A 22,190-nucleotide genomic window follows, 5' to 3' on the forward strand; every position below is an offset into this window, starting at 1 on the left:
AAAACACCACACAAAAATGCCGGAGCCAGATTCAAACCCTCAACCTCTGCACTGTGATGCAGACGTGCTAACCAGTCAACAACCGTGTTGTCTGATGGTTTTACCACTGGGTTTAATAAACAATATCTAACAGAAATGAGTGTGTGTGATTTGTCATGTCTATTTCAGTGCGAATAATCCTGGTTGAAAGCACATTTATATTTGAACATGTATTTGCATTTAAGTTGTGTCTGGCTTGAAGTTGACGCTTTATCACAGACATTTATTGATTATTGTTGTGGTATTTATTTGTTGAGGAAGATTTCACATTATGCATTTTCATGTATTCTATGAAAAAGAATACCCCATGTCATTCAGAATCAAATAATTGCAAATGTATACATCCATGATTAACATAAGGAAGCAAAAATCTCAAAACAGAAAACAACAGCAGAGCATTGAAATGTACCTCCATAACACTGAGTATACTCTGTGAATTAAGCTGCGGATATGAACCACAGTTCAATCTTTAGAGGAAGGCCTCATTAATTTTAAATACATGGTTTGTTTGACAGTAATCAATTAGTTCAGCTTGGAAAAATGCATAAGAGCTGACAAATACATTAAACAGTATTGATATATTTCACTTTTTTGGTAACATTTTCAACACACGGGGAGGTGCATGATGGGTCCAATGAGACATCCATCCATCCATTTTCCAATTCGCTTTATCCTCACAAGGGTTGCGGGGGGTGCTGGAGCCTATCCTAGCCGTCTTTGGGCAGTAGGCGGGGTACACCCTCAATAGGTTGCCAGCCAATCGCAGGGCACACATAGACAAACAACCATTCACGCTCGCAATTATACCAAGGGACAATTTAGAGTGTTCCATTAACCTGCTATGCATGTTTTTGGAATGTGGGAGGAAAGCGAAGTACCTGAAAAAACCCCACGCAGGCATGTTGAGAATATGCCAACTTCACACAGGAAGGCCGGAGCTGGAATCGAACCCCGCATCTCTGCACTGCGAGGCAGACATGCTAAGCAGTCGCACACTGTGCCGCCGCCTCCCAAAGAGACATAATGTGCATAATTTACTGCTGGACAGGAGACAAATTTTGGATAATGAGGAGGTCGTAGAAATAATGAGGAGGAAACTCACCACAAAAAGCAAAACAAAACAATGCTATAATGCAGAGCAAAAACTTGAAGGGGTCGACCAGAAACAGTAAGCAAGTTACACACTCGCATGTCATTCCACAAAAGGTTTACTTAGGCAAGTTTTGTTAAGACTTTGTCTGCACAAGAACAGGCAGGCACGCATGTGTGTGCGATGAACATTTCCAGGACAAAAAGAGATACAATATTTACAGTTGGAGAGGAGACGCGCTACAAAGGTAACATTAAAAACAAATGCCATGCCGAGTATTTTTAACATGCACGAAGTGGGAGAAGAGTTCGATTGCCCGAGGGAGAATCTGTTTTCTCTCAACCCTTTGCAATCTCCGGTGAGCGCAGGTGTAATGGGCATTATGTCTTGCAAATTAAGCCACTGAGACACTAGACCAGTGTTTCTTAACCTGGGTTCAATCGAACACTAGGGGTTCGGTGAATCGGTTTCAGGGGTTCAACGGAGCCTCTGCCATGGAGGTTAAGGCACACCCAACTCAACATGTCAATGAGTTATGACACGCCCGCTTGGCCAGCACTGGCTGGTTCATTTTGTGCACTATTTAAAAAAAACAAACTTATGTCTTGAAATTGTATTTACCAGTAGTTTTTTTTCTGTTTTTAATTCAATGCATTTTTTTTATGTCTTGAAATTGTTAAAAAAAAAAAAAAAAAAAAAAATCATATTTTTATTGTTCACTAATGAAGGGTTCGGGGAATGTGCATATGACCTGGTTGGGTTCAGTACCTCTAACAAGGTTAAGAACCACTGCACTAGACCAAAAGCAGCCCTCTCATGTTCATGCAGGTAATATAGGAGGACATTAATTACTGCATTCTCCATGAGTATGTAGTATGTATCTCACATGGCATTTCTTTTTAATGTTGCGAATGGTGTCCATATGTGAAGTTTCTTTCGTACTGTACATTCTTTTTAAGGTCCCCTTTTAAGATCCCCTCTTTTGTTAAATGTTTCCCAAACTCAAATTCAATCATTCAAATATCACCTGGAATCTATTACACATTGAGCGCCATATTCTCCTGAGGGCCCATGAGTTTTGTTTTGTTTTTTTGGGGGTTTTTTTGCCTGGTATGCGAATTTTAAAGGTCCGCCAATTCTCCCATCCAAACTTGTGTAATGTAATTATTTGTACGCAACCACCAAACTTGTTGACTCGTTGTATTCTGAGAGTATTCCTAGTTGCTAGATGGTGGACTTTTTAGAAGAAAAGTGAATTTTATAGAAATCCATTTGTAAAATATGTTGAACTCTCAAGGGGAAGTCAGTCCCAAAAATGTTATTTACAATACAATGGTTTATGTGGCCAGTCTAGTCTAAAATCTGTATTCTGATGAATAATTTTGGAATATGAATTAAGATGCAAAATCCACCAATTTTTATCCAATTCGGGGGGAGGGGGGCATTTTTCCACTTGCCAATCACGGCTCAGTTTCAGAAAACAGGTGAGCTATGATTGGTCATTACTTGAACCCTGAGAAACTGTGATGTCATTTTCAGTCAATCGCATTTTCAGTCAATCTTAAGTGGCAAAATGTCCGCCCCAGATGGATAAAAACAGGCGTATTTTGCGACTTAACTCATATGACACAGACACAATATTTATGTTTATACTATGATATTGTATGCAGCCCCACTAAAGACATTTTTGGAGTTGACTTCACCAATAAATGTGACATTAACTTGCATAGTAGATCTAGAAGTGACTGTATATTAATCATTCCCAATTACGTGTCTGCCAGTTATCTAACAGGCTACTTTAGAGGATCATGTGTTTTTGCATTCTGTAGTTAATAAATCTAGTAAAAACTAATTTGATCAAAATAATGTGCTCATGAATAAACGCATGTTTGGAGCTGTTGCAATAGTAGAGAAGAGAGTTAGCCAGCCACAGGTGGTGCCCAGCAATGTGTCATGCCACACACCGGGCTCGTGATACCCAACAGATTGTCAAATCCAAACAAATGATTCAAAATCCAACCCATCATCATTACATTATTATTATTACATCAAACTCCAAGTCAGTAGCTGCGCTGTCACGGACGCAGGTGATGGAATCAAAGTAGGCAATATGATGTTTGACTTTTGCAGAATGTTAGACTTACTACACACTCTGGTGTGTGCAACAGAACATCTGCTGAAGCCTTTGGGAAAATGCGGTCCAGGCAAGATATAGTATAAACAGGGAACAACGTCATTTTTAGTTGCTCCACCCTGACTGTGTACTGTCCATGAAGGTACCAAAGTGACACGCTTAAGTCGATGGGATGAGCTGTGCAGCCAAAAGTGTTGCAGCCGCATGCCTTTTTTGTCTTCCGCACATGGGAGAATATGCCCCAAAGGATCTACATTTCACAAACCCAATATCTCTGTGAACTACATTTTTCATCATTCCATTCGGCGTTTCCTGAACTACGATACCAAAACTCCCCGCAGTCCTGGTTGCCATTGTAACTGTTTGGTTGTCCATCAGCCCAATACCTGCAATGTTGAGAGAAACAAAAAATATATATAAATATTTAAACAGAGAGAGCGAGAGAGAGAGAGAGAGACAGACAGACAGACAGACAGAGAGACAGACAGATAGAGACAGAGAGTGTGTATGCGCGGCCCGGTGGTCGACTGCTTAGCGCGTTGGCCTCAAGTGCAGAGGTGCAGGGTTCGATTACAACTCTGGACTTCTTGTGTGGAGTTTGCATGTTATCCCCATCCCTGCATGTGTTTTTTCCGGGTACTCCGGTGTCCTCCCACATTCCAAAAACTTGCATGGCAGGTTGATTGCGCACTCCAAATCGACCCTAGGTGTGATTCCAACTCCAACTTTTCCTACTCAGGAAACTGAGGTCTTTTGGGGTTCAGGGGTCACTCCTTAAGACTTTCTATAACTCGGTGGTGGCCTCGGCCATCCATTATGGCATTGTCTGCTGGTCAGGCAGCATCTCGGCCCGGGATAGGAAGAGATTAGAGCGACTAGTCAGGAAGGCTGGTTCTGTCCTGGGCTGCTCCCTCGACACTCTGGAGGAGGTGGGCAACAGCAGGATGCTAGCTAAGCTAAAAGCTATGTTGGACAGTCCCCCCCCCCCCCTCCAGCCAGCCCTGACAGCACTCGGTAGCTCCTTCAGTCAGAGACTGTTACACCCGCGTTGCAAGACGGAGAGATACCGCCGCTCGTTCCTACCGACTGCTGTCAGGCTGCTGAATAAAAAATGAATAAATAAATAAAGCATAGAATTATTTAAATGATATGACAACATATGTGAATAGTACTGTGACTATTGTATTATATTGCACTTAATTATTGACCTTATCCATGTTTGTATTTATATTGCACTTAATTGAACTGGGGTTTCTTTTCTCTTCTTTCTACCCACAATCTTGCTGCTGAAGGCTGTAAATTTCCCCAGTGTGGGACAAAGCGCACTCCAAATCGACCCTAGGTGTGATTGTGAGCGCGAATGGTTGTTCGTCTCTGTGGGCCCTGCGATTGGCTGGTCATGGACTAGCGGACCCTTCCTAAAGCCCGATGACAGCTGGGATATGCTCCAGCATGCCCCATGATCCTTGTGAGAATAAGCGGATCAGAAAAAAAAACATACGACATAACTCCCAGAAGAGCGAGCTGCTTCTTATTTCTATGAATGTGTGTGTCGTGTGTGCTTGGTGGGTCTGCTGACCGGAACCGGCGGCTTGTTTGTGGTGTTGAATCACATAGTGGAACAACATGGGAGGAGGGGCAAAGTATGCCTGCTCAGTGCTGAGACAGAAGCGATGAGTCCGGCAATCGAGCTATCCCTGTTTGACAAGAGCGAAACTGAAACTGCTCTATCGATCTCAAATCGCTTATATTTAACCAATATTGCGACTGACTCGGTAATATCGACATTTGGATGGATCCGCGCATTCCTGTGAACCATGCTTCAATAAGCATTTCAGAAATTCCATCCCTCGACACCCGGGTCGGAGCCTCGGCACCATTTGGCCAATCGTTAACCTTGGGTTGTAGACCATCGACACCACCAATAAGCCTTGTTCATTGTGTTTGACAAAGCAAGATGAGAAAATATTTTTTTACTTACGATAGGGTCATTGCGGTCCCATCCACCCACTTCCATTGACCCTCTACTCCCTCATCGGTCAATCCAATCCAGACCTCTTTGTTAATTGAAAACAAGCCATTAATAAATACCTAGAAAAAGAAAGGCAACAGTAATATCATTTGTTTATACATCATATAGCACTGTCCAACAAAAGGCCTGCCAATTCTTTGTGAAATGATGGAAACCAAGTCTAATCTGACACACAGTGGAGGGTGAGTCTTTGGCTTCCAGGTTATAGAACATCCTGCGTTTTCATCTGACAAATGCAACCTGTTGTGAGTTCTGTGCTATGAGCTCTTATTTTGAAATGGTTGTAGTTTTGTTTCCTGTGCTGGTCTTTGTCTTTGTTTTCAGAGCTGACCGTGCTCAGGTGTGCTGAGCTCCTCGCACAGCTGTTCCCCATTACTTATCACACCCAGTATTTAGGTTCTGGGCAGACTTCCACCTCATTTAATGTCTTGTCACATCTCATGTACGGAGTGTATACGTGCACCTTCTGGCTAACCAGTATCCCCCAGTCTTTTTCATCATTCTGAGTTTTTTTTTTTTCCCCCCAATCCTTTGTTGTACATTATATCAAGTGTATACTCGGGATTTTCTTTTAATAACGTATTTTTGAGAGCTTATTCCTTGGTTCTCCCAGTTCTTTACGTTTGCACTCATTTCCTCTTTGGTCTTTTTACAGCCTCACATGTCTAGATCCCAGTCGTTGCCACGCCAAGTCTTACTTTGTTTCTTTATTTCGTAAAGTTTATTTGTTACTTTTCACTCTACTCTCATCACTCCACCCCTGTCTTAATTTCTAAAAAAAATAATCTCTTCAGACAAGTGTGTGTCGGAGCTGTATCTCTGAATCTTTTGTCACAGTTATATTGGCTCTGAGATTTTATGGATTTAATTTTCATTTTAGCGCTCATATTGTCTTTTTATGTAAAAAGGTTTTGGGCATTTTTTTTTTCTTCTTCTCCCAACTATGCAGTGTATTGTGACCCTTGTTGCTTGCTTGCTGTACTTTTTTTCAAAGCACTTTTCACACAAGTTTCCAGTAAAACACAACTGTTTAACCATGCGATTCACTGAGCGTCAAAGAAAGAAAAGTGTTCTAGAGTACAGAATGAACCCACCATTTCTGCTTTGCTGTTTATGATGACCAGGTCGGCTCCCTTTCCTTGACAGTAGTTTCTGCTCAGGTACCATGTCTTCTTTGAAGTAGAAGTGAAGTAGCAGCTGTTCTCAAACTTCTTCCAGCCGCTTTGGCACACCTTGTCTGTCATAGAATATTTAGATTGATAGAAAAAAATATGACAAGTAATGGAAATATTGTAAACATTGCCTATAACTTACCAGTAATTACCGTGCAAACAATGAATCCAGAGATTTATCAAACAATGAGAAAGTGACCAGTAGTGTGGTCATTACATTACAAGGACAGTTGTGCAAATGACGCAGACGTTTTTTGACGTTTTGGAATCAGCAAAGTTTTTAAAATTAAAACCGATGAAACCGCATTCAAACGAGGTTATTTGGGGTTACCATTAATTAGAATGGGTTTAAAATATCGTATCAAAATCGGCTTCATCGTATCGAATTGTATCATTCAAAAAAAGTGATGTATCGTTAGACTTTATATCGACACGTATCGTGAACACACTCTATTACATACACATACAAACGTACCTTCATATAAGTGTATTAAAATTTACACATACCTTCTCATTCATACACATTTGTGTGTGTACGTAGCACCACACCATTGACAATTCATTGTCCATCACTCCATTAGGCAGTGTGTAGAAACCATCCTCTGCGTTTTTAACAATCTTTTAAACTCCACTTACTTTAAATACTGTTGTTGGGTATCCCAGGGGTCCATAGACTGCGAGTGGCTGGGAGGAAAATGTGTGCGCCTCCAAAAGGCACAGTCTATGAAAAGCGTTATGTCTGATAAACGTGATCGATCGGCTGCCTGCATTTGTCTGCCACTGCCACTGTAAATGTCCTTTTTTTTCTGTCTCAAAGGAAAAACATGAAACCTAACATGGTTAAGAGTGTTGTCTGAAAAATGACAATACTTAGTGGTGCCATATGGCATTTTGATAACAAAATGGATGAGAAAACAAGTCAAAAATGAACAGTGGCATGTTGCACGACGTGTTACGTCTTTGTTATCAAGTGCCTGCCTAAAACTGGTTAAGGGTGTGTCGTCTTAAACCTTTTTCCTGGAATCAGCATTGATATTTGCACTTTTATGTTTGTACACACTGCCTAATCGAATGATGGACAATGTTGTTGTTTTTTTGGGGGTGTTGTGTTGCTTTTATCATGGACTGTACACGCAACACATTTTCAGCATTTTTCCACCCCCATTTCATTTCTCTTTCTGTGAATACATATTTACAAAAACAAATATTTTCCCAGGGTGTGCACCGTATCTATATATCCATACTCTTTACATGCAATGTATCCGCACACATATTAATACACATATGTCCTTTTCACAATGTCTGAAAAGGGATAGAAAGTGCAAAAGTTTCCTTTTCCTTTCTAAAAGTCGCTCGATACTATAAGCATGTGTCAACGTTACCTTTTATCGTTGCGTTCAATCTTGTGACGGTTGCCCGCAGCTGTTCAACCTCAGCACTCATGTTGCTGATTTCCACCCTCTGCAGGTCTCTCTCTGCCGTCACATTTTTCAAGCGGCTTTCAAGAAACATTTTCTCTTCAACTGTGGAATTGTAGGAGGCCATCAATTCGTCCGTAGCTTTGGCCAGTGTGGTGTAAATGGCCTGCAGAGTTTCTTTTTCCAACGTTAGGTTTTGGTGACTGCTTGCAATCGTGTCTCTCTCATTGGAGGAGGAGGTGTATCGCACCTGTAGATGCTCAATATCCTTGATCAGAACGTTATAACTCATTTGCAGCTTCTCTTTTGACCTTGTGACATTGTTGAATTTGTTCTGCAAATTGTCTCTCTCTTTAATCACAGAATCGTAGTTGGCCTGTAAGACATTTTTGCTCTTGCCAATCGATTCGTACTTTGTTTGGAGTAAGTCTTTGGCAGTCGACAAGGCATCATTATTAGTCTGCAACTGCTCCTGACTGCTCTTCAGCTGCTCAAGATCTTTTTTTAGAGCAGCGTTACTGGCTTGCAATTTGCTTTGACTGTCTTTCAGTTGATTTGCCTCCGATTTCAGTAAGTCGTTGTTAGCTTGGATTTGATTTGTCCTTTTATATATGAAGTTGTAACTTTGTTGTAAATGCTCATGGCTGACGTCTAGATTCTTCTTCTCGTTTTGTACGGTTTTGAGTTGGGACTGTAGTTTGTCTTTCTCCCCTCCAACAACTTCCAACTTCCTCTGATTGTCTTTGCCCACTTTCCAGTCTGCCACGGAAAACAGAAGACGTATCAAAGTTAAGCAGTCTTACACTGTTGGCGATCTTTTCACATCTGCTGCATGTTTAACAATAAGGTAGACTCACAGTGGACAGATTGACCGATGACCCCAGCCACTAGGACAACACACATCAACCCAAGGATAAGTGTGGCAGCCCTAAAAGGGCTGTTTCTCAATGCATAGACTGGAAAAAAAAGCACATGACACTAGATTTGTTATGTGACATTTATAATTTGTCCATAGAGTCAGGTATTAATGCAGGGGTGTCAAACTCATTTTTGTCAGGGGCCAGATTTTAGTTACTTTCCCTGGGAGGGCCGTTATGACTGAAACCATATAAAGAAGTAATGAATAATGGTTTATTCACCTATTGTTTAAGTTACTGTAATGAGGGGTTTGGTAACAAAAAAAAAATGCTTACAGTGTCACTCTTATTTATTACAAATAAGAATTTGACATTTTGCTAGCGATTTTAGGAAGCATCATGAAAGTTGACATCTTTGATTTGCTTTCGCAGGCCATAGAAAATGATGTGGCGGGCCAGATCTGGCCCCCGGGCCTTGAGTTTGATATCTTGCATTCACGCTTCTGATGGGCTAAAACATTGTGACCACTTGCACATTACAATTGTATCAAAGAGAAATATCTATATAATTGTGTGTGCATGTGTGTGTGTGTGTGTGTGTGTGTGTGTGTGTGTGTGTGTACATTACATATATACATACATATTGTTTTGGATAAGTATGTCACTTAGCATTAGAGGTAAGATGTTAAGCCCAAGCCCGACCCGAATTTCGGGTCGGGTCGGGTCGAAAATGTCAGTCATTGCTTGGGGTCGGGCCGGGCTTCTCTCTCGCTGACTTTTTAAAAATAAATGTATGTTTATAAAAATGTATGCTAAAACGATGTGTGCATACTAAACTAAGGAGTACTTGTTTTAAAATAAATAATTTGGATAAAACAGAGAAGGCGCTGTAAGTAATTGCTATTTAACTACTAAACAGGAGCCGCAGACTCAGACACTTTAAGACTTAAAGTGCCGCGCTAGATTCTTAAGGACGTACTGCTGCTGTGGTTTATTGCCCAATTTTCAACCCGTCAAAATGACGGATGGCCTTAAATTTTTCCCGTCAACTCTTAAAAAAAAATCCGGCACTGATGGAAAATTGTCGGTTAATGTTCCCTCTGCAGAAACAGAAATATAAACGACATAAATATTTATACAGTCTTGTTTGTTTAACTTAGATTTCATTACAAAAGACAGGCTTTAATTTGTTATCATAAATCACCCCTCTTCCTCCCGAGTCCTCACAAATAAAATATGAAATTTCGGGTTTGCTTCGGGCTCGGGCCTGCAAATCAAGTTAATTGGTCGGGCTCGGGCCGGGTCGGGTCAGGCTGGATTTTTTTAGGCCCGATCTTACCTCTACTTAGCATGGCTGCTACAGCCGTGTCTCCACTTCCTTGTGACAGTATACATGGACCCCATTTGGATACATAATTCATGTGACACATCACAAGAAATACACTCACTGGCCCATGTGACCAAATTGCTGCATTAAATGTGAATGTAAATGTGCGATGGCTTTAACCGAGTAACGGCTGCATGGTAATTACCTGATTAAAAAAATAAATAAATACGGAGAGAGCTAATGCGAATTTGAGGACACATTGATCATCAACACTTGGAACGCATGTTCAGACATCAAAGTGTATGCAGTAAAGTGGTTAAGATTGCACGATTGTCTGTGTCTAACGTGTTGTCTTGTATTATTTTGTCATTTTATGTTAACTTTTCTTTTGATGGCGGCGCGGGCACTCGCAGCGGCTCCTCTTGTTGTATGTTGTCTTGAGAGCCAAGAAATTTCATCTATGCTGTATGTTGCACATACAGCACATTTGACAATAAAGTTGTACTTGATACTTGATACGTCTCACGTTGCTTCACAATTGATTGAGCGAGAGGTGCCCCACCCCATCTTGCCACTGAGCGGCACGAAAGAAACTCACAGGGCTAGTTCAGAGTTTTAGTTCTTGTTTCATGGCTGTTGCCATACCTGTATTGCATTTTAGAATTTTCCACTGTTCCTGATTTGACTGGAAGTTTTGGACTTTGCTGTTAGAAGGCAGTGTTCAATGTCTAATGGGGTCAGAGTTGGAAAATCCAGGTTCAGCAATCCAGCAATAATAGCGCATACAAATGTGAAAATTGGATGGACGGGGACACAAGTGCACCGTAATGTATGATTTGAAGGTTTCTTTCTCGCAAAAACCTGTGGTCAATACAGACTTGCCACAAAAAGTTTGGGATATTCTGTTATTCTGCTTTCGGACATTATTGCAGGATGAACCTAACAGAAATATCAACCTTTATTCGGAATTTCAAAAATCAATTTTCTGCTTCACTTGCAATTGGTATTTTGAAACTGTCCTGTGGAGATTAATTTATTTGTTTGTATAAAAATCCATTCTCAAAAGCAACAATATAAAGAAAGTATGAAAAATGTTCTCCTGAAAACTGCTGTCACTGCAATCAAAATTTGTCTACGTTGGCTTTATGTTTACAATACATGATAACAACCCCAAAAAGGTGAACCAGACACCGGGAGTAATAGTTTTAAGGTGAGAAAAACCTTATTTCACAACTCGTATATGGAAAAAAAAATCTTAAATGTACATAATATGTCAAATTTATTTATTTATTTATTTATTTATCAAGCGTAGCAATGACTTAGAATTCTGTTACCTGAATATTTAAGCTTGCTGCCATTCATGATCAGATGCTTGTAGCCGCCATTCCCATCATCGATGTCCATTGCTGTCTCTGTAGAAGTTTGGTACTTCACAGTCATTTTTGCCTCTGCTTCCTCCTTATTGTTGAAGTAAATAGTTGATCCAGGTACAAGTTTTTGCTGTATGAATACATATGATGGCTGTTTTAAAGTGCTCTATAAATACAGTTGAGTTGATTTGAGTTGAGATATAAGCATTAGCATTTGATCTTTAGCACTTTCAATTGCATGTAAGATATAAAATAAGAAGACTTACCACCCCTTGCAGTGTTGATAGAAATTCTCTAAAGTAGATTTGGCCACACTAAGTGAAATTAGAGCAGTTTGTCAAATCGTTCCTTAGCAGTGTTGTCAATACGAATCATAGCCACACTTCATCCGCTGATCTATCCTGTGTCTGTGAGAAATAAACCAGTTTCATGCAGAAGAAATAGATGCAACTGCACAGCAACTCGGGCACTATTTCACAATATGAAACAATATCAGGAAGAAGAGGTTCTACAAACCACAGAGATGCTGAACGTGCAGCTTTTATAGCATCATACTTAGAGGAAAAAAAAAAAATCAGTCCGTTGGTTAACTTTTTGCAATCTGTGTTACAATATTTCTGAGAATGCTGGTTGGATAGACATCACTTTCAACATGTACATCCTGATATTATGCACAATTCCAAGAATTAAAAAAAAATCTAGATTGAATTCTACAAAGTAGGTATACCTTGCTAAAATGCATATTTTAAAAAAAGTCTATGAATCCCTTTTCAAAAGCCAGGATTTTGTGATGACACCAAGATAAATCATTTAAACATTGTCAATACCATTGATGTAACCTGGATACTTTAGCTGTACAAAATTTACTGCCTGTAATGAGTCCCAAACTCTGACATCGGTTGTACAGGGACTGAACAGATTGTATTAGGGGATTCGGTACCCCATACTCCCGAAGCAACCACCACAGAACTCCCCGAAGGAGATGGTCAAATGCCTTTTCCAAGTCCACAAAACCCCTCCTGAGTTACCTGACAAATTGGCAAAAATGTCAAATTACAGCTTCTCCTGGTTCCTGGTGACCAGTGATTTCAGTCTATAATTTGTTGGTGCGGTTTTCTTTAATAAATATTTTTGTCATATATGGAATCCTAAAACATTCTACGGTTCCGTGTGAACCGAACACAAAATTTGGGAACATAGTAAACATGACCTCTCTAAAATGAAGTGAAAGTTTTAAAATAGCTGCTACACCCCCTCTCTTATTTCTTGCCATGTTTCCAAATATGAAGCTGTAGCTGGAAGTAAAGATGATGGTGTGTCTGTGCTCAGCCATATCTCTGTTTAATATAAATATTGTTATTGAAAATGAAGTCATTGACTTGTTGTACTGTATCTTACCTGCTTCGTCCCTATGATCCGAATCTGATTTATTTATTTATTTTTTTATTTTTTTATTGTGACAGGCCTACTCCTTGCAGTGCTTCAATAAATACTCAGAAGCTGCTTTCTCAACACTTGGGGCCGTGGGGGCGTTCGGACCGTTAAATTGGTGTTAAAGAGCTCCATAGCACTGCAACCAATTGAAGTCTTTGGCACACTTCCTCCATTAATCTATCCCGTGTTTGTGAATGTGAGAAATAAACTAGTTTTTGATAGAAGAAACATTTGCACAACAGCAACTTAGTCACTGTTTCACATTATGAAACACTGGCAGGAAGACGCGAGTTTACAAACCAGAGATGCTGAATATGCAGTTGGACAAAAAAAAAAGTGTGAATCAGTTGGTCAGCTTTTTCCAACTTGTATTTTTCACACACAGAATGGGGTGCAGCGCATAATGGGGTTATGCAGGGCATTTGGTACGACTATTATATGTATTTTATTCATCCATTTGGAACATCATCATGTGCACTTCCAATTATTTTAATATGAACAGTTGGGGAAATTATTTTTTTATCCACTGTTGAATGTGTAAGTTTGCTGATTTATAGAGAAAATAAAAACCCTTGAAAATGAATTCGGAGATTTGTTTGTAAATGCGTTATCCAGCGCTGCCTTGAGATAAGAGTGATCTCACGTATGGGTATTTTCGAGATACAAGCCATCCTTTGGCCGATATTTTTGCTTTGATTTGCAAGCGCAAACTTGAGGTATGAGTGGATGGTGGCAGCAAACTCAACTCACTTCACCATTCGAAGTATTGATACAAATGCTAATGATCTGAAGGCCAGTCTCAAAGCATCTTGGGCTACAATAACACCCGAACAATGCCAAATGCTGATCACCTCCTTGCCATGTCACCTTAGTGCTGTCATGAACGCAAAAGGAGGCCCAACATGTACTGTGGTCATATTTCTTTAATACACTTTTTCAGAAGAACATTTCTGTGTTTAAGATCCTCTCATGTTGGTGACATGAAATTTTGTGAAACACTGGATTTTTTTTGTATGTTTCTGCCATAATCATCAAAAGTGAAACAAATAAAGGCTTGCGATATTTCATCTTGTCTATTGTAAAATCATATAACAAACAAGTTTCCCTTTTTGAAACAAATTATTGAAATAAAAGGACTTACCCTTGATATTAAATTTTTTGGGCATATATATATATGCCCAAAAAAAAATATATATATATGTGTGTGTGTGTGTGTGTGTGTGTGTGTGTGTGTGTGTACATACAGGTTATTATTTTTTCAAGATATATTTCATTAAACAGTGAAAGACATGAGGAAAAGGCGGAAAAACCTTTGTGATCGTTGCACGAAGGAGAGGAGGGGATTAAAAGGAAAGAACAGCAGTTCAGAGCATGAAATTTTTTAGGTACGTACAACATACTGCATGAGAGGAAAAGGGGCCAGCAAAGGGAGGAAGTGATAATGTTGATGGAGTTGGTAAGGAACATGATGTGGAGGAACTTTTTTTTTTTTTTTGCTGAGCTTGGCTCCTGACCTCCATGAACTGCTGGATGGACTTTTACAAAGTTTTACTTTAAAAAGTTGCTCAACGGCTCATTTGAGAAAATCTAAAATATTTTGTCCACTTTGCGAAGACGAATTCAAAAATCATATTAATTGTCCTTCTTTGGTGTATCATCTCAGAGCAAAACACCCTCCTCAACTTAGTTATCAGCCTACTCACTTTGTTAGCTTGGGGGCTTGCAAGTCAACGTTGCTGGGGAGCAAAACTAAACCTACAAAGTTGAAACGAAAAGTTTTGAGAATTGCTTTCTATGAGAAGAATATAAGAAAATGACTGTAAAGTTAGCTAGAAAGCTATTAGAACATTCCATCCATCCATCTCTAAGTATCAAAATATACTTTTTACGCGCTGATTTATTTTTGTTGTTGTTGTTGTTAATTCAAGTAAAAAAGAGAAAAAGTGAGTGAGAGAGGGTGTGAGGGAAAGAGAAGTGCATCTTCTGACAGCGTAAGAGTGCCCTGCCGCAAAGTATGCCACAAGCCGATGCTCCAAAAATCGCTTCCTGAAACCCTGAGCTATTTCCTTCCAGTTAACACTCCTCCATCAGGCTATTTCAAATCACTCCACAGACCGTTGGGACAAAGCCTGCTGAGATAGGCATGTGGCAGTGGCATTGTTATGCCTATTTTAGTGGGGCTGCGGGCCGCCCGTGCCCTAAACATTCTTGAGCACCCCCGCGAATGATTTGGTTCAAAACTGCATTTTTACATTCTCATTTACATTACCAAATAATATCTGGGCGGCACAGTGGACAAATGGTTAGCACGTCCGCCTCACAGTGCAGAGGTTCAGTGTTCAATTCTGGCTCCGGCCTTCCTGTGTGGAGTTTCCGTGTTCTCCCCGTGACTGAGTGGGTTTTCTCCGGGTACTCGGGTTTCCTCCCACATTGCAAAAACATGCATGGTAGTTTAATGGAATGGTCCCTCAGTGCGATTGTGAGTGCAAGTGGCCGTTGGTCTATGTGCACGCTGGCAACCAGTTCAGGGTGTACTGCCTGAAGGCAGCTGACCCTTGTGAAGATAAGCAGATTAGAAAATGCATAGACGTGTGTGTGTGTGTGTGTGTGTGTGTATAGATTCAATTCTACTACCATGTTCAATGTGCAAACTTTTCCAACTCAGCACACTCTCCCCACACACCTGAACATTTCAAAAAGTCTCTTACATATGCTTAGCTCCTCCCCTTGGACATCACATGGTCCAATTAGATCTTTATTTACATTAATTTTAACGCAAAAGCACTTTAACCACATTTAGTTCTTACTATAAATTCATAGAAATATGTTTCCACTTTGTTCACAGACAAGTATTTAAAAAAAAAAAAAACATTTCAGTCACCTCACCGCTGAAGCACATGTTCAAGAGCCTTAATTATGCGGCACGTAAGCTTATGTCCATGTAGATGGTGTGTCATGTTCACCTGCAGCGTCTCGTCACCAGTGTGAGCGTGTGTATGTGTGCTAATGTATGTTACAGACCACAGTAATGTTCCCCAGCCCTTAGTGATGGAGCCGCTCCGTCACAGGTGTAAAATGTTTGGAAATCATCTTGGTATCATTTTTTTTTTTCAAAATCAGAAAAACCTGGCATTAGAACAGGGTTGCGTAACTTTTCGGATCCATTGTGTTAAATTGTAATTCAAACATTTTGTATTATGGGGATATCCTGCAATCTAAGAATGTTTCTATGCTTGTTGCCATGCTTTGAATGAAGACGCCACATAGATGAACACTGAACATTAACTGTTTCTCTGTTAGCTCAAGACTTAGGGGCTCAGCCGCATCATCCATATCCATCAGTGGTACAATGGAAAGGAGCCAATGCGCGATCATTTATACACTGTGATGACAGATAGTGTGTGTGCGTGCGTGCGTGCGTGCGTGCGTGCGTGCGTGCGTGTGTGTGTGTGTGTGTGTATATGTGCGTGCGTGCGTGCGTGCGTGCGTGCGTGCGTGTGTGTGTGTGTGTGTGTGTGTGGCATTGAGGGAGGGGGTGTGGGTGAGGGGAGCAGGAAAGATGGTATATAGAGTGACTCAGATGGGAAAACTCCATAAAAGTCTGGTGAGATAAAATAATAATCCACATTGGCACAGCCTGCACACGCCTGTGACATGAGGGTGGGATACGTTGGATTCTATATTTAGCCGTGATGACGCGGGTTAGCCGTGATGCATGGAAAGAGATCCAGGAAAAAAAAATGTGAGAATGGAGAAAGGGCGACTTTGCTTCAACACGAGCAGCAAACAAGATGGAAAGAAACGGAAATTCAAGACTTAAATTAATATTACGTGCATGTACAAAAGAAACTGTCACAGAATGTAGCAGTTACACCCAAGAGTCAATTAGTAATGAAACCTAGCCTTATACAGAAAGATAAGATAAGAAATCCTTTATTAGTCTTGCAATGGAGAAATTCCCAATTCACAGCAGCAAAGTTATGAAAATAAGTAGTAGAAGAACAAAATATAGGAGCTGCTGGAAAGGCAGCCACTCTCGCGGCGCCATCTTTAAGTCAAAATAACAAAATAACACAACACAACACATAAGACACAGTCCCAAAGTCCTAAAATTCTTGCGTTTTCTTTGACTTGATTTGCTGCTATGTTTCATTTTTGTGTTTGAGTTTGAAATGACCTTTTTTGCTTGTTTATTTGTTTTTTTAAGAAAGTATAATTCATAATTAAGAATGAAGAATTTTTGTGATTGACTGTCTTGTTTGTTTTAACATTTTTTTATGATTTTTTTCTTGTAATGACCTCTTTTGGGGGTTTTTGCTGTTTTTTTTTGTTGTTGTTTTGGGTGTTTGTGATTAACTTTTTTGTGTTTTGTGATTTTTCACTTCAGGGCCACCGTACCAGACCCTGTCTGTGTTCTCTTCCAATCCAGTTTACATTGTCAATGAAATAAAATACTTACACTTGTGTCATGCGAGCTAAGTATGCGATATATTTTACGGATCAATTCCAGTGAGTTGGAAATGTTGATACAGTATTGTAGCTCTGTATGTAAAGTGCCCGGTGGTCGACAGGTTAGCGCGTCGGCCTCACTCTGCAGAGATGCAGAGTTTGATTCCGACTCCGGCCTTCCTGTGTGGAGTTTGCATGTTCTCCCCGGGCATGCGTGGGTTTTCTCCGGGTACTCTGGTTTCCTCCCACATTCCAAAAACATCCATGGCAGGCTGAATGAACACTCTAAGTTGTCCCTAGGTGTGAGTGTGAGCGCGGATGGTTGTTCATCTCTGTGTGCCCTGCCATTGGCTGGCAATCAGTTCAGGGTGGCCCCCGGTCAATTTGTGCCAAAAAAAATTGGATCATTCAGTTTTGACCTAACTTGTAGGGTCAAGTGAATAAAACATCCATCTATCCTTCCATCACAGCAGACGCTGCACCGATCTGCCTGTCAATCTCCCGTTCCCTCTTGCCCTCACTCATGAACAAGACCCCAGGATACTGTTACTCCCCCACTTGGGGGAAGATCCAATCCCCGACCATGAGAGAGCACTTCACCCTTTTCCGAGTGAGGACCGTTGTTTTTCATCCACTTCACACTTGGCTGCGAACCGCTCCTGTGAGAGTTGGAGATCGCGGCCTGGAGAAGCCAACAGCACCACATCATCTGCAAAAAGCAGAGATGCAATACTGAGGCCAACAAACTGGACCACCTCAAAGCCTTGGCTGCGGCAAAAAATTCTGTCCATAAAGATTATGAACAGAATCGGTGATAAAGGGTAGCCTTGGTAGAGTCCAACTGTCACTGGAAATGAGTCCGATTTCCTGACGGCAATGTGGTAAAAACTCTGACACCGGTCGTACAGCGAACGAACAGCCAATATCAGGGAGTTTGGTACCCCATACTCCCAAAGCAACCCCCACAGAACTCTCTGAGGGACACGGTCGAACGCATTCTTCAAATCCACAAAATACATGAAGACTGGTTGGGCGAACTCCCATGCACCCTCTGGGACTTTGCCAAGGCGTGTAGAGCTGGTCCGCTGTTCCTGTCAGTAAGTTCTAATTAAAAAAAAAAAAAAAAGACAGACTTTCCACATCATTATTACCTTCAGGTGTGCAAATATGCACACATAGTCCTAAAGTATTCCAGCAAAGAGTATGTGACTCAGGCGTCAAAACAAAGTACATGTGTAACCATGAATTTGTATAGAATGAGCTGCCAGCTAAGCCAAAACTGCTGCCTGCGTCACAGGACTCCTTAAATGCACATGTACCACATGTAGAGGGTTATGACAATGGCCATTTTCAATTAGCATCATAAATGTCCCTAAACTTATAGTAAGGTTTAAAATGGGAATGAAACTAAGGCTGTGTTCCATAAGGCTGAGTTCCATCGTGTTTAAACACACAAGTGCTGTTTCACTCGCAGCATGTTTTCTTTTCCATAGAATGTATTTTAATTGTGTTTACATCATACATCCGCATACTATATGTTTGTGAAGGTGCGTTTCTCGTTCTGCCTTTACACCCCCACACTTGTCTGATATTCTGTGGTCCGTGATTCGTCACAAGTCGGTCTAATTAAGCTAAAATATGAAAGGTTGAGTCACAAAGGTCTATTTTCATTTTTACATTTAACAATTCCACAGATTGATGGTACTAACAATGGACCGTGAGGGGGGAAAAAAAATATTCAGATAGTTGCAGATACACAGACAAAGAGAAGAATGGCTGAGATGTGTTTAATTGGTGAATAATTCGGTGAGGGGGGCATCATGAATCAGAGGCGCCTCTCGGCTCATGTTGGAAGTTACATGTTGCATGTTTCTCATGTGTGGTGATGTGAGGATTCAGAAATAGAAACCTGTGACGTCAATAGCCGTGTGAGCGAGAAAGATGGTGGGAAATATGGAAATCTGCCATTCAGTTTGGAGGAGGTTTATTAACTCCTTCATGCACCCTGGAACCTGATAACATGATCAGCTGTCCACTGGAGTAACTGCTGTCTGAAAGGGTTAATTGACACATTGGACTAACTGAAAGCTAAAGTGGGTAACATGAGCATTCGCTTTATATTGTACAGGACAGTGCACACATGCAACACACTACATACACAAAACACTTATATATACTTATATATAAAATACAAATGCACTTGTATTAGGAAAAAAAAAGTGTAGCCTTAGACCAAAGTGCTACTCTATCTCAATAAATTGTGACAGATGTATGGCATTTTTGTGAAACAGTTGACGAGATGCTGAAAGCAAATGTTACCAAAACAACACTTGCTTTCATTCATTTGGGTATTACTATATATCTTTTGTGTATTTTGTGTAAAACTGTCTTGCAGCATATTTAGCCCTTGCAAAAGTATCATTTTATCAACAATGCATTTCATTCATTGGGCTCTTTTCATGGCAATGCCCTCATATCGCTGAGAAGGTTAATATCAGGAGTCCGCATGTGATGATTCAACAATGGTCACGTTGGAATATGTTGTGTCCCAACCTCAACAGACTAGCTCATGGAAAATCACCATCCCTTTGTTTTGCTGGCAGCAAAATGTCCACAGAACATGATGCCACAGTTGGTATGGTTGACTGGCTCACCTTTAGTCATCCTTAGAGACCTCAACAGAGCACAAAATTACCCAACACTTTACTCTGTTAAAATAGACCTCGTCAGTTTTGGCAGGCAGCTGCAAATTTACATTGAGCTTAAGACCTCTGCTCCAGCCTCCTCACAACACTGCACAAGATGGGTGGTTTAGAAAATAAACAGGTGATGAATGGATGGATGGACAGATGGATGGGTAAAACTGTTGTTTGCATTTAAATGGCGACCATAATAAGGTGACCCCTATGAACGGGTTCATACTTTTATCCATTCGTCTGCATTTAAACTGATGAGCTTGTGCCGGATTCCCAAAATTCGCCTCACGTAAACTTTTAAGAGAGACTTTTTTTTTTTCGATCAAATTTTTATTATTTTAAAGAATTCCTGGTGACTGGCTCTTGATTACAAAACCTACGCTCTCTGTTTTTGGCATCACTTTGGAAGTTGGCAATATTAATGAATATTCATTCATGTCACATTAACACACTTCCTTCCCCATCCACTTTGCATTAGCTCCCCCCTGTTTGCTTAGCTCTGATCGCATGCATGGATGGACTTTCCATATTACAGTGCTGGTCTATCTGATAAGGTCGAGTCAAGTGCTTTTCTAGTGCCAATGTCAGATGACATGAACGTAGCCCGACTTTGAGCCGAGAGACGTGTCACAGACAAACGTAGACAATTTTAAGCCTGCGTCGTTGACATACCAACGATTGGTCGTGAGGAGTCTGGCACGCTTCACAACCTCGACGAGGAAAGTCTGGCATGTAAGAATTTTTGTACGTCTCGCCACATAGTGTGACATGGCCTGCATCGTCCTTTGATCGGTTCTTCTGCAGACTGGATATGACGCACACAATCACAATGTGGTGTCCAGTCTTTAAAAAGTGACTTGAACAAAAAGGGAAATGTTGTAGCCTTTCAACTCATGCTCTGTTTGCTAACTGCAAAGCTAGTAGCTGATGAGCAAACGTGGTGTCATTGAACAGATTCGGTGCGTGAAGTTCTTTTTGGAGAAGTAGAAAGTCCATATCGTTTTCTCCCCACCATCCAGGAATGGATCCATTCTCTCTTTTCTTTTGTTTTTGCCTTTTGTGAACATAGTTATAAATGCACATGCGCGTAATGCTTCCGTCGACATGACAGGTAGAGAAACCTTCAGAATAATGCAACTTAGGCCTAGCAGACAAGTACCGTTAGTTAAATTCCAAGTACTGATGTCACAGCATTAAAACCTGCGTGCAGTGCATTTTTTTGTGCATAGTTTTCAACATACAGTCCATCTCTCCATTCGTATCCGTTATCTCGCCATTCGTCATCACAGAAACCTTGTGCAACTGTGCGCTGAGTAGCTGATATTAAATGACGTCCGGCCAAACCCACACAAGTTATATGAACTATGAGGATGCGTCACAGGAATCTGTTTTACCAGGACCAGTCGAAATGTGAAGGATGAGCTGTCTGATGCACGTGTTGCATCCTTCAGTAGGAATTACAAGCTTCCAATGATACTGGGGAGAATTTCCAAGTTGGCTCTGATATCTTTTTATAGTTGAAGATCAGGAAATCGAAAGAACTCACCTGTTCATCTGCATTTCCAAAAACTGCTGGAAACGCAGTAAATTGATAGCTCGATCCACATTGTTTAAAACGATTCCATCATCAGTCAGTGTTAAGTGTCAGATTAACAGGCAGCCACGGCAGCCTTATTACCACATGAAAGGACTGCGAAGCGGCGAGATGAAAAGCATTTCTTAGTGAATAATTGTGTTCTGTCATCAATATTCATCACAGCAGTGTAGTTCTTATTCTTCTATAATATCTAAGAAAATGTGATACTCAATTCCAACCAAAACAAGAGTGACTCCTGACACTTCTGACCGATCCATGAATGTTACACAAACATATGTGGGCTTCCTACAAACTGTAGTTATTTTGTCAAATATCAAAACTGTGTTTGAACTTATCTTTTTGTCTTTTTTATGTATTTGTATACTTAGAAAAATGCTAAAACCTATTACATGTATCATCTGTGGTCACCGTGCCTAAGAAATGCATGAATAGCAATCAAATGGGAGCGCAGTTATTCATCTTAACACTTCCTTTTCTCTGTTGTGTTCAGTGGGTTTGCTGAGGCTGGACAACTGACAACTGCTTGGAGGAGTTACACAACAGTTTTTTTTTTTTTTTGGGTTGTTTTTTTTTTG

The 22,190-nt window shown here is 40.6% G+C and overlaps 1 protein-coding gene across 3 annotated transcripts; it reads right to left on the minus strand.

The window, feature by feature from the left end:
* Positions 1 to 2,227: 2,227 nt before the first annotated feature.
* Positions 2,228 to 11,931, minus strand: LOC109527499 (CD209 antigen-like). 3 transcript variants are annotated; one of them, XM_019889486.1, is made up of 7 exons: positions 11,706 to 11,931; positions 11,404 to 11,527; positions 8,743 to 8,841; positions 7,850 to 8,644; positions 6,390 to 6,532; positions 5,245 to 5,354; positions 2,228 to 3,649 (listed from the first exon to the last, which is right to left on the minus strand). In XM_019889486.1, exons 2-7 carry the CDS (start codon positions 11,507 to 11,509, stop codon positions 3,514 to 3,516), a joined length of 1,389 nt encoding a protein of 462 aa, XP_019745045.1. In that variant the 5' UTR covers positions 11,510 to 11,527; positions 11,706 to 11,931; the 3' UTR covers positions 2,228 to 3,513. The 3 variants fall into 3 exon arrangements, with proteins under 3 accessions (XP_019745045.1, XP_019745043.1, XP_019745046.1); XM_019889484.1 differs by having other exon boundaries at positions 11,404 to 11,569; XM_019889487.1 differs by having other exon boundaries at positions 3,553 to 3,649; positions 5,241 to 5,354; positions 11,404 to 11,569.
* Between the last annotated feature and the right edge of the window lie 10,259 nt (positions 11,932 to 22,190).

The sequence above is a fragment of the Hippocampus comes genome, unplaced genomic scaffold, assembly GCF_001891065.2.
Source record: "Hippocampus comes isolate QL1 unplaced genomic scaffold, H_comes_QL1_v1.1 scaffold86, whole genome shotgun sequence".
Taxonomy (NCBI): Eukaryota; Metazoa; Chordata; class Actinopteri; order Syngnathiformes; family Syngnathidae; genus Hippocampus; species Hippocampus comes.